The 20,650-nt window shown below is 40.8% G+C and overlaps 1 protein-coding gene and 1 long non-coding RNA gene across 3 annotated transcripts in view; one reads left to right on the top strand and one right to left on the bottom strand.

The window, feature by feature from the left end:
• Positions 1-1,203: 1,203 nt before the first annotated feature.
• LOC146516096 (uncharacterized) lies at positions 1,204-16,853 on the bottom strand. Its single transcript, XR_014874440.1, has 5 exons — positions 16,482-16,853; positions 5,418-5,472; positions 3,962-4,093; positions 3,581-3,641; positions 1,204-2,482 (listed from the first exon to the last, which is right to left on the bottom strand). It is a non-coding gene; the product is annotated as an uncharacterized LOC146516096 (long non-coding RNA).
• Positions 16,854-16,992: 139 nt separating this feature from the next.
• Positions 16,993-20,650, top strand: part of LOC146516090 (uncharacterized) — a 52,398-nt gene continuing 48,740 nt past the window's right edge. Inside the window, exon 1 of one of the 2 annotated variants that reach the window (XM_085162022.1) lies at positions 16,993-19,015. In XM_085162022.1, the coding sequence (XP_085018148.1) occupies positions 17,077-19,015 (1,939 nt within the window). In that variant the 5' untranslated portion in view covers positions 16,993-17,076. Of the gene's footprint in view, positions 19,079-20,650 lie in introns of both variants that reach the window. The other variant, XM_085162020.1, reaches the window with a different exon arrangement.

The following is a 20,650-nucleotide window of genomic DNA, read 5'->3' as shown; positions in this document are numbered from 1 at the left end:
ATTTTCTAGATTGAAGTGAATAGTGTGCGAGTTTTCTTGCTTTAGAGAACGCCGACTGTTGAACATTTGCAAACAGATGAGCTGTGACGTTTCTGTGTGAGAGCCCCTACTTAAGGGTTTCCCTGCCTGTGACGTGGCTGACAGATCAAAGCAGAAGAACGTGACGTCACAGAGAACGCACGCGCAGACGCGGCGATAGAAGCCCCTGGCGCGCGCTCACAGCTGCTGATTTGAGCAGTACACACACACACACACACACAGAGAGACTTGAAACGTCAAGGCAAATATCCGGAGCTGTTAGTGCTTCGTTTGCGCTGATTTGTGCAGTAAAATGATGATTTGTGCTGCTACGGTTTCCGAGATATAACGATTTTAATTGTTACGGCCTGTGCTGTATAACAGTGTCTGAGTGTCAGCAGCTGTGGAGTTTGCACTGTTATAGAAGACTGTCCACTTTTTTTAGGCTTGCTGCATATTTAGTTTAGTAAACCAGTTTAGTCAAAGGAAAGGTCAGAAACGGACACAAAGTAGGCTAAAAAATGTTCCTGTGGGAAACTGTCCGTTACATGTGACGTGATTCATGTATACCTAAATTATTATTTTTTTACATATCCAGTTTGTCTCTATGATTTAGTTTTTAATTTTAAATGTTCATTATTATTAATGTAGCTGTTTCAGAAAAATAAAGTTTTTGCTTTTGCATTAATTTCAATGTTATTTTGAGTGGTTTTTGATATATTGCCACCTACACTGTAAAATATAACTTGTTTCAACTTACAAATATCAGGCAAAGGGCTGCCTTAAAATTTTAAGATAAGTCAAGACATAGAGTTTGTTCTTGTAACACAACCAAATGTTATGTTGATGAAAAAAATCACACGTTGTCTAAAGTTTCGTCTTAGTTTAGTTGACTGAGATTTGTTAGTCAGTTCAACTCCTTTAATTGTCATTTTTACTTGGGAAAACTCTTTCAGCTAAATTAAAACAATCTATTGTTTAAACTCTTGTCCTAGTTCAGTTGACTTGGGTTTTTTAGTTAATTCAAATACTTTAGTAGTTCTTTTAACTTAGGAATCTATTTTAGCTTAACTAACATAATCTGTTAGCTAAGTTGATTTAAGTTTATTAATTAACTGAGCTCCTTAAGGTAGCTGAGTGAACTTATAAATCAGTTTCATTTTAATTATCAGAGTTGATGGACTGGATGTAAAGAAAAATGTGTATTGAACATCTTAAGTTTTTTTTTTAGCTTTCCAACATCCATTTCAGCAAAACTACCCGTTAGGTTGATCTTAGATCTCAGGTTTAAATATCTACATTCCTTTAAATTAATTTTCTGTTGTTTACAGAAAATAAAAACCCACAGATTCCATTAAAGTGTATCTGATCATTTCAGGCAGAAAGTTTGTTTTAAGAACATGACAAGACAATTACTCATGAGCAACATTCACCATTTATTGTGCCATCTTACTCATCTGAGAAACAGAAAAATCAGTGACGTAGCTCATCAGGCTCACAATCCATCAAATCTCAAAGGCTGCTCCCTGTGAAACAATAAATTTGAACTTGGTCTTGAGCCCAGTTTGGGTGAAGATTAAATTCTGACCAATACTGTAGGAGCAGTAGTGACTCTTGTGAAGTAACAACATAAAGTCTGCATTAATGTAATGTATCAACGGGACACTTGCCATTTTAGAAAAGTTATTCTTTACATTTGCAAAATTTTTAAACTTCATTGTGCTCAGTCACACCTGTTAGCACAAAACTTGAAATATTAAAATAGTACAAAACCTTTGATAAGTGACAGTAAAGATCAGTTTATAACAACTAACACATCAAACTCTTGTATTTGTCTTTGTTTACAATTGCAACAAATTCCACAGAACCAACATCTCTGAAAATGAGTACATGCTTCTGAAACATTTGATAATATGAATATTTCAGAAACATTAGTTTGAGTCGGCTCAATTGCAAAACAAAGGAAAAACTACTGACTTGCATGAGATAAGCATCTACAGAGTCCACCATTGTTGTTCACATAAGTTTCTTAAACCATGAACAAATGAGTAATTGTCTAATCTGGAATGTAAAGTGTAATCATTTAGTGACATACCAAAGTGAGAATGAGAACTTGCAAGAATAAAAAAACAAACAGTAAAATAAAAACTGTCCTTAACGCTCAGGCGTATGCTGTGAGCAAGAGTCTGTTTCTTAGACCCTGCACTAGTGAGACGCGCTGCCTTCCACCAATGTTCATGAGGACGTTCTGAATGACTTCAAAGATGCCCTTAAGTTCCGTTGGATAGTCTATGTTGAGGGCAAAAAGAAGACCCATCAGCATGGGAATGGCACTGACATCCCTCAGATTAGACAGGATTACTGCCGCCTCAAGGACAACCAACACATCGATGATGTCTTCTTCTTTCACCATCACAATGCCAACTTTCATCCTCTTAGAAAACGTGTCTTCAATACCTGTCGGCTATAAAAGGGTTCAAAGACAGAAAATAAATAAAATTACACAATTACAATTACACAATATCCCTCGTCTTTCCAAAGAAGAGCCACACTGATGCCGTGGATGATGCTGATTGGCTTTGGGTAACACTTATTAGTTGTTAAAGATTTTTCAGAATGAGATATGCACCCCCACGTTACAAATCCATTTCTTGTTTTAAACAAAGACCATGTTCATAAATAACTGAGCATGTCTTCAATTGCAGAATTCAAACAAAATTTTCAATTTAAATGGTAAATGGCCTGTATTTGTAAAGCGCTTTATTAGTACCCTAAGGACTCAAAAGCGCTTTACACATTCAGTCATTCACACACATGGCGCCAGTGTCCGGCAGCCTCGCCTCTGTCAGTGCGCCCCAGGGTGGCTGTGGCTACAATGTAGCTGCCATCACCAGTGTGTGAATTTAAATCTAAATATTGGCTCTAAACCAAATCTGGCTGAGAATACATGAAATGTGCAAACTGCAGCTACACTACAGGATCAGATTGTGGCTCCATAGACAATGCTTCTTTAATCAGTTTATTGATTAAAGTTTATTTTTCCCCTATATTAACAGCATAAAAAAGAGCAGACATGGCTGAACAGGTTGCATAATTGGCATCAACATCCACCTTTACCCAGCTGCCCAATGACTCTGGGCCAGTAACCTTTAATTGCTTACCCAGTCTACAGTCTCTTTTCCAGGGTCCAGGACATTTCACTTTAGTATTGCCCCCCACAGCTGTAGCAGCCACTGCAGCCCCTTAAATATCCTAATATCTCTGCCATTACAATATACAATGTGAGAAATCAAACGTAAAGCTGAAGTGAACAGTACAGCAGCGAAATGTCAAAGACCCTGGTGAAGACATGAATAAACACAAGACACTAATAATATCGATGCTAGCTTGCCAGTTAGTTTCTCTGAAACCCAAATCCAGTGTCAAAGACTTTGTAATAATACATTTGGTGATGAAGTACACATGTTATCATGTGGCATCTATTGTTTCATAGCCACATGTTTCATTTAAAATCCACTGTGGTGCTGTCATTATTAAATTTACTAAAAGAAACGACGCTAACCTTCACAGTCTTGAGTGTGTGAGGGATCTTCCTTTAGAAAATGAGGTCCTCTGTCCTCTTCCTTTGTGTAGGAAAAAGAAAACAAAAACACTTTTTAAACAGTGTTTATGAAGCAGCTCCAAATTCACAGCATTTTGATACATAATTCCATCAATATATGATTATCATTGGAGATTTTGAATCAGGCTTATCAGGACATTCAAGTAGAATATGATATCCAACCTACCACCAATATACACAGTAAACGTTACCACACTAAATGTCCAGTTGTAAAATATGATGACAGACTTTACTTATCAGCTTTCTTTCAATGAGTTCATTAGTTGAACTGGATAACCTAAAACTTAAACAAAGGATTAGATTTCGCAGTTGAACACTTACATCATCACCGAAGCATTTTATGAGCCTAGTTAGCCTCCTATGCTGCTCTTGATTTTGTCCATAATGGTCAAGCACAGCAAAAAGGAAATCTTTCAGGTCAACAGATGTAAGACGGGCAAATTCTGCTTCAACCTGAGCAACAGAAGAAGAGGGGTGGGGAGTACATGCAGATTAAAAAAAAAAGATTCTTTGAGACCCAAATTTAAGCAAACCGTCATCTGAGGCCCATTAGAGAAAACACAAACACACAAAAAGATGCACTTTACCTGACAGGAAAGGAAGTTCAGAGAACAATAAGCTCTGTCTTGAAATCTTTTAAAGTAGAATGATTGTGAAAATGACTTATGATGTAAAACTTTAGTAAACGTGCGATTAAAAGAACACTGAGTAAAAGGACAAGTAACAGTTTCCTTATCGGGTGCCAGAATGCATGACCATATGACTCCAGTTTTAACCAAGTTACACTGGCTCCCTGTGAAATTTCGCATTGATTTTAAAATTCTTTTATTCACTTATAAAATCTTAAATAACACTGCCCCTAGCTATTTAACAGAACTTCTTCATTTGTATAATCCTATAAAAGCACTAAGATCTTCTAACCAGATGCTCTTAATGCAACCTAAGTCTAGGTTGAAAAACCAGAGGCGACCTTTGCTATCGTAGCTCCTAGACTGTGGAACAACCTCCCTATTGCCATTCGCTCTTCTGAGACTGTTCAGACTTTTAAATCTCGTTTAAAGACCCATCTTTTTACTCTGGCTTTGATGTAAGATAGTTTGATTATCATTTGGTTGGTTTCTATGTTTGCCTCGTCTTGCGTTGTATTTGTCTTATTTTATTTTTATTTTATTTTATTTTATTATTATTATTATTTTTTTTTTTAATATGTGAAGCACTTTGATCAAAACTGTTGTTTTTAAATGTGCTATATAAATAAATTTTGATTGATTGATTGATTGATTATTCCTCAGATGTTTAGCTTGATGAGCAACACTGTTTTAGTCCAACTGCCTCATTAAAGTTACACAACAGGCTTTTTACATTAAAGCCAGCAAGTCCATTACATACTCCCTGTTTATATCTGTAATACTGTGCACATTCTGTGTATATGTAGTGGACAGCAATTTACCCAAAAGAGTGCAAAGTTTGCAAGTCCACCTCATTTAAATGACAGAGTCAGATGTGATCAACTAGACCTGTGAAAACAAATGAATGACAAACCTGCAGGTATGGATGTTATTACAACCACAAGTTAATCTGTTAATGAATCATTTGTTGGTAGCACGTCTGAATATTTAGTTTATGCCACCTGCATGCGACCATCAACAGTGCAATATTACGTCTTAAGAAGCACCCTGACACTACAATCTTTATATCATTTGTTCTGCAGAGCTATTAAGTTACAATATAATCTGTGGTGTTTCCAATATGACAAAATGCACAAACTGTAACTTACCATTTGACTCCACTGACAAAAATAAATCCCCAGCATCAAGTTTGGCTTCACAGACCTAAAATACGTAAAATAAAAATATATGTTATAATTATTTTGTTTTCACCATTTATTCATGTTTTCTAATTTTCAATGTTAAACAATGTTAGTTTTGTTACAATACAGGGAATGCAGTTTAATTAAAAGGTAAATTATGCAAAAAACAAACTTTTGCAGTATATCATGCCAAAAATCTGTGTCTCTTATGCCAATTATTTTATCACTACAGCTCTTTTAGTAAGGAAACTCACACAATCTAGTCATACTGATTACAAGAGTTCAAAAATAAGTTAAAATAGTGAGCTGTTGTTAAGCATAAAGCATTTCAGGGTAACAAATAACTGCACAATATAATTAAAGCAAAAAATAAACACACTGGAGGACTATCTGATAAAAACTAATATAATGCTGGTTTGTAGACCGTATTTTGTCTCAATCCTCAGTGCACTCTTGCAGCTTAGCATGCAGCAGTTAATAACAACTTAAGTGATTACATAGGGGTAAACAGATGACAACAAGCATAGCAGTCCTGCCCAAAAGTTCTTTTTGAACCCAGTCAGTTATTGGAAATATTGCCAAAATGAACTTCCACCAAAATACAACAGTCTGTGAACTTGAAAGAAATTTACAAGTACAGAGACGATATGAAATAAGCTTTATTAGTTAGCTGAGTTAGCTTGCTAATATCCAACAGTGGTTGAGTGCACAACCTTAAAGCTAGCGGACAATACTTGTGATTTGGTCAGTGCCACATTAAACCCATAAAAAGGTCATATGTCAGTTTATTAGGTCAAGTTTGGTCACGACACACAAGCTGGACCTTGTCGGCTAAAGTTACATTAGCTAAAGCAAACATTTCGGTAAAAGAGAAAACCCACGTCATGCCATAAATTCAAAACATGTTCCAACTTTTGTAGCTCTCTTTCCTTATAGTTATAACCAGAGGCAGAGCCAGACATGGTATACACCCGGGGCTTAGCCCTAAAGGGTAATACGCATGTGGGGTGGGGGGGTTGGAAATGACAAAAAACCTGCCGCGAAGTTGAAGATTTATTAGGCTGTGTTGTAAGCTTTTTTAAAAAAACTTAATATGAGAAAAAAAAAAATCAGATATGCAGCTTAAAAATAGTTTTTTACTTAAACAGCAAAGCAGAACGAAATTAGGCTGTTTCAAGATACGGGGACTAAACCCCAATTCAACCACACACAGAACTGATCCGGAATGAAAACAGTAGAATAACAAAATCAGGACTACTTTAGGACTTAACAAAGAACCAAAATCAAATCTAGATGACAGCAGCACTGAAAATCATCACAGACCTGCACTACACTGACAACCCCTCTTTATTGTGCTAACATGAGCATCTTTGAGGCTTGAGTTTTGCAAACCTATCAATGACATTTTTAGGGTCAACATTATCCAAGTACTCCTTTTCAATAGATAATATGGCCAAATCATTCAGCCTCTCTTGTCCCATGGTCCTTCTTAGCCACATGTGGAGACGACGCAAGGCACTAAACGAGCGCTCACAGCTGCAGCTACTGACAGGAATGGTTAATGCAATTCTAAAGATGACCTTCAGAGTTGGGAACATGTCCTCGTCAAGCAGGTGGAAGGCAGTTGTGATGTCGCAAATGTTCTCTTTTTCCATTTTTCTTTTCATGAAGTTTTTTGCCACAACAGGTTCTTCAGGCTTTATCGTCACATGGTGGTGTGCCGCAACGGGTTTTAAGGCATCTTCGGAAAGGAATGTTGGGGAGGATGGATTGCATGCCTGAATGCCCTCCATTATTTTCTGTCCTGCCCCAGAAAATCTGTCTGCTAGCTCCTGCAACATTCGGTCCAAACAAGGAAAGAATATCTCGCATCTAAACTCTGCTGAGCTTGTGAGATTTGATGTTGCACCACAGCTGGACTCAAGTACAAATCCTTTGAGTCTTTTCTGTTTGTGTCGTGCTCCCTGAGGAATCTGGATGTTGCAGCTTCCACAAATGTCCATGGCCTTCTCAAATATTTCCTCAGCAGCAGCCTCTGTGCGCAGATTACTTAGTGTATCAACCACCGACATCTTGTACTCCACAGCTTTGCCCATGTCTAGCCTTTCTCCCTGCAGGTAGCGGTGCAGCCTTCAGTGATGCCAGGCAGCTGTGAGAACATGATTAACATGTACACAGTCTTGGGCTTTGACAGCTTGGACAAGATCTCTTTAGCAATAGGAGTGTTTGTGGCTTCGAGAGTTGCTAAAACTGCAGAAATGTTGTTGAGAAGGGCTTTGACGGAATTTACTTGGCAGGCTCATCTTGTGTTAGAGAGCTGAACGAGCTCAGATGCAAACAGTCCAAGGTCCTTTTGCAGTTCCTTAAACTTTGTGTGGTTTACCAGGGAGGTGTTGAAAAATGTGTAGACGTTTTCCAAAAGTCCAAAGAAGTCAGAAGCAGCTGGGATAGCCCTGCATGTATGGCAAAGGACAAGGTTGAGCTCATGTGCATAGCAGTGCACATAAACTGCTTCATGGTGTTTCTGTCTGAAACGGGCCTGCACACCACCCACAGCACCACTCATGACAGATGCCCCGTCATTGGATTGAGCAACACAAAGTCACTGAGCGTGTGATACTGCAACAGCTCCTCAATAGTGTCTGTAATGCACTGTGCATCAAACCTTTCTAATTTTGTAGACCAAGAAAACACTCTTTGACATGACCTTTACATGACACAAAATGTACACAAGCTGCTCCGTGTGCCCATCTCCAGCCTCATCAGCCATAACAGAGTACATCTCAGCTTCCTTCATCTCTTTAACTGTATTTCCAGTTATTTCATGTGAAGTACTGGTTATCATCTCATTTTGTGAAAAATGAGAAAGTTAGTATGTGAGACAGGACTGTAATTTTTCAATAATGGATCGAATGTTTTCAGCAGCTTCGTGCACTCAAGGAAGTTCCTTGATTATGACTGGATTCCTGCTCATCGTGGTCACGGAATGGTATTCCTTGTTTTCCAAGGAAACTTGTTACAGCTAAGATCCTGTGGAGATACTGCCGTCTCTCTGAAATCTCTGCTGCGCTTGCTGATCTAAGTTGCTCAACAACGTCACCTTGGTTTTTTGTGGTCTTAAAGCTGTGCCAGCAGATCATAGAAGATGAATGGCTGGAAGTCTTTTCGTGCTCCCTAAAGGCATCTAAAGCCCTCTTCCAATTGCAGAACCCTGAATGACTGAGGCCATCTTTTTTTAAAGTATTCTGCTTTCCAAAAATGCGACATGAAAAACAAAAAGTTCCTCACAACAGAATACTCCAGCCATGTAAACTGTTCAAACCAACTCTTATTGAACGCCCTCTGCTGGCCTCCAAACTGGCTCAGCGGATATTGTAGGAGGACATTTTTTCTTGGATCACTTTCTAGAGTTCCTAAATCATCTCCTGCTGCTCCTTCCAGTAAACCTCCTTCAGCTGTCCTTAACAATCCACCTGCTGCTTCCTGCTGTGATGCTGTTGTGTTTTGGTTTTCTCTCACTTTCCTGATTTCCCCTGACCTCTCTGAATGATCAGAAAGAGAATCATTACTAATTAATGATCCCTCTGTATTTGTCTTTGTGAGTTACAAGTTTGTGCCATATTATTTTTAATTCTACCAAAGTACTTATTTAGATTCAGAAAAGTTTATATAACTAATTAGCCTTGTTGTGCAAATAAGTCTGCAGAACTTAATATAGAATTTGAAAAATAACAAACCTAAAAAGATACACTAGGTACGAGATACATGTTCTGATGTTTTGGCAAACAACCATTTGACTAACATGTGTGTCTCACCTGGCTCTTGTTCCATTTCTCTTCTGTCCTCATCCTCATCCTCCTCTCCATCTCCCTCTCTGTTCCTCCATCTCCCTCTCTGTTCCTCCATCTCCCTCTCTGTGCTGACAATCAAGCCAAACACCAACATCATCAAATATACAGTTGAAACCAGATATTTACTCTTCAGATAAAAACACAAACACTTATTTAAGGTAAAACCTCAAATTAGACTAAATGTTTAATTTATATTTGGTAAATTTAAGAGTAAAGAGAGAAACTGTCTGTATTTCTTAATTGCAAATGACACCCAAATTGTATTTAAAACTGAGCCACACTTATGGAGCTCCACAATTCTTTTCCTGGTGTTTTGTTGATATCTCTTGATGTTCCCATGTCACAGAAACAGGCTCTGTGTTTTGCCTTATATGCATCCACAGCTGTGCCACCAATTTACTCACATGGACTCTACTAACCAATCAGAAGCTTCTTCAGCTCAGAATGAAATCGTCTGGAGTTTTCTTATTAATTAACAATAAACTTAGTGTATATGTGCTCCTACATTTGATTAAAGTGATAAAAATAGACAGCTCTGTCTCTCTTTATTCTGACATTTAACTCATTTAACCGTTAGATGCACACGTCTGATGTCAAAAATGACCCCACGGGTTGTTTTTCTTCAAAATCTTTAAAATGAAAAGTTGTAATATATTCATATTCCAGGTATTCCTCATAAAATATGTTTGTAACACGAGGCCATTTGCATTTTTTATTTATTTTTCATTAATTTAAAGAAAATGCTGTTTTTGTATCACTACCCCACTCTTCCACAAGTGGGGTCAAAAATGAGGGAAAAAGGATCAGGAATTAATTTTTACACAGTAACGTATATGATTTATAGCCAGGGCTGCACATAAGTGGTCTGCAGGTGCGCATTGGCTGTCAAAAAAAAGTATTCCCTGAAATTCAGAGAATACGTGCTTCTTTTGTGGTGGAGGAACACCAAAGTAATTGCTTACAGAGCTTCTTCAACATCTTTAAGAGTTCTGAACAAATGTCTGTCCTCCTCCAGAACATCTTATGTACGCAAACGAGCGTTCCAACTTCTTATCACACACATTCAGTGTGTGAATGTGTGTGTGAATGTGTGGATGACTGGATATGTAAAGCGCTTTGGGGTCCTTAGGGACTAGTAAAGCACTATATAAATACAGGCCATTTACCATTTATCTGGTGCGCGTCTTTTATTTTGACAGCGAATGCGCACCAGCGGACCATTTATGTGCAGCCCTGTTTATAGTTTTCTGTGCATTTCAAACATTGGGTTGTGCATCCAAGGGTTAAAAGATATTTCAATATTTATCTAAAACAAAAGTTTACTCTAAATTGATGTTGTACAGTAAAATGTTTTTATGTTTTCTCCCTAAAGTGTATGTAAATATCTGGTTACAAATGTGAATATACTGCTGTGTACTGAAATCCCTCTTGTTTTGCATAGAAATATACTGAACAACATACAAAGCATAATATATAAAATAACATTTACCTGAGTTTTTTCTTTGAAAGAAGCCTCTAATGTCCATTCTTATATTTCAGTACATAACTGAAACCGATTTAGTCGGGGAGGGTAAGAACTGAAAATATGAAATAAACACACGTAAGCTAGGCTACGTCCACACGTACACGGGTATTTTTGAAAACGGAGATTTTCCGTTTTCGTTTTAAAAAATAATCCCGTCCACACGTGAAGGCAGAAATGAAGGAAAACGCTGCTAGGAAAATGCCAAAGCAGCAGGTGGCGCTATATTCCTAACCGTGCAGAAATGTTGGCCAATCAGAAGTCTAGAAGCATCGGCGGGAAATAGTAAACAAAGATGGCGCAAAGAAGCAGAACTGAGTTGTATGTGTGGAGGGACAGTAACTGTGTGTATATATGTAAGCATTTAAACACTGCAGAGAGAACAATTAACAGTAACAGTATTGTAGAAATTCATTTCACCGAAACAATAACGTGGCGCACAGTGTGACGTCAAAAAATGCGCACACCTTTTTCAAAAATACCCGGTACGTGTGGACGTAGCCTAAGACTCTCTGAAAAAATAGCATTTGTTCGGCTTTTCATTTCGCCATTTGTTGATTCACTTGAAGAGCAAGTAACGTAATATTAGTCAAGTGATCAGTTTGACATCAATCTTTCGTGATACACCGTCATATTTACATTATTTGTACAGTACGAATGATTTGCTTTGGTACCTGCTCAAACTTCAGCTCTCCTCTCTCTGCCTCGCTGCGTTTCTCCAACAGCGCACTTGCAGGCAGTAGTGATGGGATTTCCGGCTCTTTTGGTTCGACTCACTAAAAAGAGTCGGCTCTTTCGGCTCCGAACCGGCTCTTCAGGTTGTTTTGTTGCTTTAATTAATTTATTATTAACAATAATATAAAATTATGCACAAAAGGAATTACTAACGTAAAAAAAAGTGGTTTTATTTATATATGTTTATATATAAATATATGCGGTGGCCCCTAGAGACAAAACACGTACAAACTCCAAAACACATTTCTAGCATGAACTGAACTTCCAAAGCAGAGCTACTAGATCACTTAAATTACACAACTGAAAGCATGTGTGTATTGTTTGTGTATTTATACACAGGCACTCATATATATTCAAATAATTTTAAAAAAAAAGTTCATTTACCTGTTATTACCACACACCAAATCCGGTCGTTGGTACTTGCTGGCTTGTGTAGCCACTAGGTAACAAAAGCTCAACACTGCGCCCAGCATCCTGGAGCACTTCTGTTGTCTTTTGTACGTGTTTTGAGTTTTTACGTGCTTCGGAGTTTTTACGTGCTTCGGAGTTTGTACGTGTTTTGGAGTTTGTGTGTGCTTTGTCTCTAGGGGCCACCGTAAATATACTTTTATTTATTCACTCCACATAAAATGTAATAAATAAATCATATAATACAAAAATCAACTATTCACATTTCAAATTTTAACTATTTAAATTTTCAGCTTTTTCCTTTTACAAATTTAAAGCGAAACAACACAAAACACTGCAAACCACAACACAATTAAATATAAATTAAAATATGAAAACAAAAAGAAGATGCATATTCTCTGTCATATGGGCTCGCATGAATAAACTTTCTGAATCCTTTATCATCTGCAACCAAAAATAGTTGTGGATGATTACTATACCTTTCTAATGTGACGTTGTTGTCCCTGGCTCTCTTTCTCTCTCTCTCCCTCCGGCTCTGTTCCTGTGCTACTGAGTGTAACTACCGCCCCTCCCCCCTCTGCCCAGCGTAAAGCACAAGGCTCGGGTGCGGAGTGAAGCGGGAAAAAGGTGCGAGAGAGAGGCTGAGAGAAAGAAAAAAAAAATCCCACGTGACGGCTCGCGATAAGGAGCCGGCTCGGGTCGTTCACGTCAAAGAGTCGGCTCTAAGAGCCATTTCGTTCGCGAACGACCCATCACTAGCAGGCAGCAGCTGCCCCGCCCCCTCGCTCAGTCCTTAGTGCCTGAGCTCGGATCATACCAATATCAGGGGGGATTTACGCACAGTCGTAAATTCCCACAGTGTGAACTATGTGCTTCGAATATTGTGTGTAGTTTTTGTTTTATACAGTTGTCAGCCAGGCATCTAACTATGAAAAAATTACACTCCAAAAGACCCCGGGCTTCTGAAAAAACAACCCGGGTTAAGCCCAGTAAGCCACCTCCCCGCTCCGCCACTGGTTATAACCAATGTTACTCACCTTGAAAGCATATTCCAAAGAAGATGATTAGAAAACGTCCAAGTAAAGTGAGCATGTCGTTAACCGCCAATTCCCCATGATGCACCTCGATAGCAGTCACGTGGGACAGTTTTGAATCCTGCTGTGCTCAACTTACCCACATTGTCAAGTTCACATAAGTTGCTGATTTAGCTGGACATGAGTTTTCAAGTTAGCTTTTTTTGGTGTAACGTTTTTAACTTGTAATTCTATGTTATAACAACAACTTCAGTCATCTATCGTCAAACTGATATAGAATAATATGTTGAAATAACAAACATCTAGAATTACATTTTACAGTGTACGTGTAGAAAACTGAATACAGCACCAAGGCCAGCGATGTTCAAGCTGCGGCTCTAAAGCCACATGTGACTCTCTGGCCCGTCCACTGTGGCTCTTAATAGACTAAGTAAGTTATGTTTTATTATAAAGACAACAAGAAAGGGTTCTGCTAGCAGTTTGTTTTTAATGAAATATCTGCATTGACTATTCACAGAATGTACAAGGCTTTGAAAAGTGATTTAATGTTTCTCAGTCTCAAAACTATTTGCTGTAACTTTCAGGTTGGTTTCCCATCTTTCCTAGTTTTTCCATTTTTATGGAAAGGACTCACATAGCTGGCTTCATTTTAACAAATACTATTGAAATTCAAGGTATTTATTTGTATTTTGTATCATTTATTTCTAACTTTTGACTTTAGTTATATTTAAGGACAATATCCCAAAAATAAAGTAAAAAGATTTGATCCTCTTACGTCTCAGATACAATGAAAGACAAACAGATGCAGTAAATATTCTTTTATTGATGAGAAAACTGTGCAGTATAATTTACTTATGTTGAAGATATGAGAGCATTAAACAGGCTGATGTTTGGAGGCTCTAACAGCAGAGAGATGATACAGAAACATGACATCTTTATAAATACTGACACACAGAGCAGATCCTCTACCAGGAGGACAGTGAGGCTGCAACTTTAACTCTGAGAACAGAAGCTGTGAGATGGACCTTTAAAAAGGTCAATCCTCACAAAGCTCCAGGACCAGACGCCATCCCAGGCCGGCTACTCAGAGTGTGTGCAGACGAGCTGGCAGAGGTGTTCACCAACATCTTCAACCTCTCCCTGAGGCAGTCAGTGGTCCCCACGTCCCTCAAAGCATCCACCATCGTTCCCGTTCCCAAAAAATCAGTGGTCTCCTGTCTGAATGACTACCGTCCTGTTGCACTGACATCAGTCATCATGAAGTGCCTGGAACGGCTGGTCAAAGGTCACATCTGCTCCTCCCTCCCTGACACACTGGACCCTCTTCAGTTTGCCTATCGGACAAACAGAGCCACAGAGGATGCCATCGCCCTGGCAACGCACACCACCCTCACTCACCTGGAGAAAGGAATATGCAAGGATGCTCTTCATTGACTACAGCTCTGCATTTAACACCATCATCCCCTCAAAACTTGCCACGAAGCTCGTCGACCTTGGGCTGGGAACACCAATCTGCAGATGGATTCTAAACTTCCTCACAAACAGGCCCCAGGTGGTGAGAGTTGGTAAGCACACCTCCTCATCACTCATCTTAAACACAGGTACGCCACAGGGTTGTGTGCTTAGCCCCCTCCTATATTCCCTGTTCACACACGACTGTGTTGCTAAACACGAGTCCAACACCATCATCAAGTTTGCTGATGACACAACCATCATAGGCCTCATCACAGGCAATGATGAGACGGCCTATAGAGAGGAGGTGATGGCGCTGTACGAGTGGTGTCTGGAAAATAACCTGACTCTCAACATCAGCAAAACTAGAGAGATGATACTGGACTACCGGAAACGACCAGTCAGAGAACAGCAGCCCATACACATCAACGGTGTCAAGGTCGAAAGGGTCAGCAGCTTCAAGTTCCTTGGAGTCAACATCACCGAGGACTTCTCCTGGACCCTTCACACAGACGCTGCTATCAGGAAAGCTCGCCAGCAGCTTTACTTCCTGAGGAGGCTGAGGAAGTTTAGCATGAACGCCAACATCACCTCAAATTTCTACAGGTGTACGATCGAGAGCTTGCTGACGAGCTGCATCACAGTTTGGTACGGAAGCTGCTCTGCCAGCAGCCGTAAAGCACTACAGAGGGTGGTGAAGGCAGCAGAGCACATCACTGGCACGAGGCTTCCTGCCATTCAGGACATTTACCTCCAGCGATGCCTCCGTAAAGCACACAGCATCATCAAGGACCACAGCCACCCAGCACATCAGCTCCTTGTTACCATCTGGCAGACGTTACAGGAGTCTGTCTGCTCGACTACAAGACTTAAAAACAGTTTTTACCACCAAGCCGTACGACACCTCAACCACAACACTTAAACACACACAACACAGCACTCAGAAGCTACCCTGCAGCTTCACAAGTACTCTGTTTAATCTGCACTGGTCACTTCACTTTATTGTCATTGATATTTATATTTAAAAGTGCCATACTGTAATTTTCTGCTGCTCATTCCTGTGCAATATCCCATCTACCCTCCGTCATATTTCTTTTCAAGATTTTCTTATTTAATCACTAGTGTACATATATTTATATTTATAGATACATATATATTTAGTCATCTTTTCTCTTTTACCACGTCTCTCTAATATTTTGCTCCTTACTATTTTTCTATTTATTTATTTATTTTATTATATTTTCTCCTACTGTATCATGCTGCTGAGTGACTGCTGCTCGTCAAACACATTTCATTGCAATGTTGACCCTGTGCTAACTTGCATATGACAAATAAAACTGAAACTGAACACTTTGTGAACGGACAACTTTTTATTTAAATGCATCCTTTCCCACTGAAAGCAGCACAATCCCACTGGGATGAAAACAATATGTGAACTCAACATATTCTGGATAAATCAAAGCATTATTGTCTGTGGTTCCCTTAGTTTTCCTTCGTTCCCTGTCAGATCCTGCAGGACAAACAGCAGTGAGTGGTTCCTGTATGCAGCTGTTACACTTTGTGTTGGAGATACTTCTGCAGATACAGGAAGCAAAGTGTTTTCAATGTTTTTACCAGTCCCTCAACTACTCAGCTGCTGCTGGCTCCTCTTCCTCCTCCTCCTCCTCCTCACACACCGTCCTGGATCTGTCCTGGTGTCTCATCAGGGGTGGAGAGCCTCCGTCTCCTCTCACCTTCTCAGGCTCTTCTGACTCTGGACACTTGCAGAAGAAAATCAACCACAGCAGTCAGCAACAAAAGCAGCAGAAGTTCATCAAATATCTGTAAACTAGCAGTATAATACTTGTAATAAAAGTACAGTAACAGTAATTAGTGACTGAGCAGCCCGGAGCGTTTCTCTTGATTTCTTTAGTAAATGCATTCACCTGCACAGATTAGCTAAACGAACCCTGACATCTTAGCTAGCTAGGTCTCAGGAGCTAGCTAAGGACGGTAGTTACGGAGTAGCTTACAAACACGTTTAACTTACCGAAACAGTGCAGCGGGGCCTCGGGTCCTTCTGTCGGGTAGTCCAGTTTACTGAAGAACACCTCAGGCTGTCAGGTTAAAACACTCGGTCGTGTTTTCGTAGCGTAAACGCTGGCCCTCCTCTCAGAGCCTACGCTCTATCTGCTATTCCCGAACAGAGATACGCAAGTTTCTCCGTGACTGCAGCTGTCACTACAGTCATTGGTGGGACATGACAACAGCGCCACCTGCAGGAAGATTTTCTCTCTGTCTGATAGCTCGTGTTCTGAGACCTGACGATGTCCTGAAATGTACACCGTACTGCGCTTACGTTGAAGACTTTATTTCTGCACCGCTTCACTTCCGCCATTTTTCTTCAACCTATGACTCGCAATGAATCCTGGGATATGGAGGGTCACGAACGATTTACCCGAGGCGTCATTCAAATCTGCGGCTGCGCAGCTGTGAGCGCGCGCCAGGGGCTTCTATCGCCGCGTCTGCGCGTGCGTTCTCTGTGACTCACGTTGTTTTGCTTTGATCTGTCAGCCACGTCACAGGCAGGGAAACCCTTAAGTAGGGGCTCTCACACAGAAACGTCACAGCTCATCTGTTTGCAAATGTTCAACAGTCGGCGTTCTCTAAAGCAAGAAAACTCGCACACTATTCACTTCAATCTAGAAAATCACAGTTGCGACACAACAATGGCTCCACCCAGCAAAGACGAAACTTCATTCGTGGTCACACCAGAACAGATTATGCCACCAATCAACCGGTGCTTTGAAAGGCTCTCTGAAGTTCAGTGGAGCGAGATAGAAAATGGCACGTGCGACTCGGGCGTCCAAGCGGTGCTCGCTGATATGATTTCTGAAATCATTCAGATCGCCTCTGTCAGAATCCTTCAAATAAACCTTCCTGTTATTCAGGATCACATGACGAAGGAAGATCCGGAGCCTTTAGGTGCGGGGAAAATAAGCCCGTCCCTCGGAGACTCGATCTCAGCCGCCATCGCCAGCGCTCTTAACGTCCCGGAACAGCGACATGAGAGCGCTGACGAGCTGACACGGATGGTTGAGGAAGAGATCTCCGAAAAGGTCAGCTCAACAATTGCCCTGATCGCAGAAAGCCCTGATTTGCCGCAAGACCCCGCCGTTTATGTTAGCGGCAAATTGAGTAATATTAAAAAGCTGCGCCGCATGGTTTGCCACGCTGCCTCGTGCCTTAAAAGGCACGCACGTAAGCTGCGCTGCCGGTGCGTGTCAAGGGGGTCTGATTCCGGTTCAGAAAGCACGGATTCAAAGGTGTCAGTGCAATCAGCAATCACAGAGATTTCTGTGATTCTGTCATCAAGGAGCTCAGATGGAGAGATGACAGAAGGAGATAAAGGTTCAGATGATGAGGAGAAAGAAATTGAGCTCCCAGACCAATCAGCTCTAACAGAACAAGGCCAAATCAAAGCCACTGCAGAGAGCCACAGTATCCGAGCTGCAACCCCAGTAGAACAGGTTGCAGCTGACATTGTAAATGAGATACTTGGAAACCTGGATTCAAGCAGTGAAGAGCTCTGTGACAGCTGTAGCTTACCCAAACCTGCCTTTAATGCAGGATTCATTATCAACAAGGTGAGAGACTTCTTTTCCAAATGTGTGCCGTCCACCTCTCACTCCGGCCTCAAAGCACGCAAACATCGCTTTTGCATGTTTGCCAAAAAACAATTTGAAAAGATGAAAAACGAGCTGAGACAAGAAATAAAGACAAACAGGAAATATTTTGTTTGTCTAAAAAACGTTTGCAAGCAGCCCAAGAGTGACACGGTGCCCTCCGATGAAAGCATAGCTGTCAGCCTCTCAGGGTCAGAGCCTCATAGTCCTCGTCCCCAGAGCGCAAATCAAGCCCCTTCCCAAAATATGCTTCTACGGTACATTCGTTTTTCTCCAGTCGACTTTGGCACCATTAGATCCCACGTTAATCGGTTGTTTGACAAACTAACTAAGAAAGAAGAGCTCTCCATTGAAAAAACCTTGGAAAACTTTAGAAATAGTGGGGCAACCAGAGACTTTACTGTGGACTTAACGGCAAAAGCGTTTGATCTACTGATGACGGATCGAATGTATGAAATCCCCGAACCTCTAATGGGTAGATCCCTCTCAGACACCGTCATCTCCAGGACTCCACGACAAACACAAGGCTCAAAGCGTCCCTATTCTGCTGAAGTCCTCTATGTCCTCGTAGAAGACGCAGTAGAAAGGTTTCTACAGAAGCTTTTACTCTGGCTGGACAACGAAGACAAAGATCAAGTGATTCAAATGGACAAGGTGTCTGAGGCTGTGAATGACATCCGAAACTTTATTAAAAGAACACAGACCCCAAAGCAGGAAACAGATTCAGCGAGCAGTGGTGAGGAATCTGTACCATCACCTCCAAGACCAAAATCTGGGAGCATTTCTCCAGAAAAATGCTCTTTGGCATCTGATAAGTCCCCTCCAAGGCCAAAATCTGGGAGCATTTCTTCAGAAAAATGCTCTCTGGCATCTGATAAGTCACCTCCAAGACCAAAATCTGGGAGCATTTCTCCAGAAAAATGCTCTTTGGCATCACAAATTTCACCTCCAAGGCCAAAATCTGGCATTGCACCTGCAGAGCATCCAGAAAAATGCTCTGCAGGTGTTTCAGGCTCTCTCATGGTTTCCTCTAAAATGTCAGAGAATGGTTCTGTGTCTTCCGAGGTTGAGAAAACGTCCGATGACCTCGCCTTCTTCCTCTTCGCGAGCGTTCTTATAAAATCTAAATCTAAGACCAAACATTCTGTGTCTCTGTCAGCAGAACTAGACATGGCCATCAACCGTCTGAGAGACCTGATCAAGCCTGAACTCAGCAGCACAGAGTCCACCACGAGTCTCATCAATGACCAGAAACAGTTCATGAAGAAAATAGCCAAATCCCTCATCAGGGAGTTTGGCTCCCCAGAACGTGTCTTACATGCTGCGATGGAAAGTAATTCATCTTTTGATGAGGCTGTGATAAGGCATCTAAAAATCAGCCTGGGAGTCATCCCCAGTCCTCCAAAGAAATCCAAAATTTCCAGGTTCTTTTCAGCGGTGGGAAAAGCTCTGCGAAAGCCCTTTAGGTGGTGCATTAAAGCCAACGATGATTAAAATCACCATCCTGGCTTTCCCCCACTGCCCTGCTTCTTTTAACATCTTGAGGCAGAATTTTAGCACCAAATCAAAATTTAAACCATAACACGTCCCGGGGCTAGCGACGTCTCCGGTCGGGCGACCAAAATCTATCTCAGCCCCGCCCGTTGGGCTATATGATAGCTCGTCGGGCTATATGATAGCTCACCGGGCTATATGATAGCTCGTCGGGCTATATGATAGCTCATCAGGCTATATGATAGCTCGTCGGGCTATATGATAGCTCGTCGGGCTATATGATAGCTCGTCGGGCTATATGATAGCTCATCAGGCTATATGATAGCTCGTCGGGCTATATGATAGCTCGTCGGGCTATATGATAGCTCGTCGGGCAGGGCTGAGATAGATTTTGGTCGCCCGACCGGAGACATCACTAGCCCCGGGATGTCGGGCTAGCGATTTTGCGAGCCCTGATTTTTAGATTGGCCCTCAAATCCAAATTCTAACAACTGTAGTTCACGCCATCTCGTCTCCTTTTTGATTTCCATCCCCCCAACCGGTCGCAGCGGATGGCCGTCCCTTCTGAGCCCGGTTCCGTTGGAAGTTTCTTCCTGTTAAAGGGAGTTTTTCTTCCCCACAGTCGCCTCGTGCTTGCTCAGAGGGGAATCATTTGATTGTTGGGGTTCTCTGTAGTACTGTAGGGTTTTGACCTTACAGTACAAACAGGGAGGAGACTTTGTGATTTGGCGCTTTTAAAATATCTAATTCGGCATGAAATAAAAAAAGAAATCTAAATGAAAATACATTCCAACTTTGTTTGTGTTTTTCTTCTGTTGTCAAATATGTAGAAAGTGTTGCACGTGTGATTTCAGTCATTTTGCATCAACATGTAGCCAACATGTGTCTGTTTGTGATCATGTTGCATCTGTTTTTGTCTGATTTGTGTCGTAGTTTAGTCAGTTTACATCTATTTGTGGACCAATTTAGTTGTCTTGCATGTATTTGTGGCAGAATGTGTGGATCCTGTTGGACAGTTTTGTCTTAATGCTTCACTTTG

Source organism: Neolamprologus multifasciatus, chromosome 6 (assembly GCF_963576455.1).
Source record: "Neolamprologus multifasciatus chromosome 6, fNeoMul1.2, whole genome shotgun sequence".
NCBI lineage: Eukaryota > Metazoa > Chordata > Actinopteri > Cichliformes > Cichlidae > Neolamprologus > Neolamprologus multifasciatus.
This window is presented reverse-complemented; position numbering and strand designations above follow the sequence as displayed.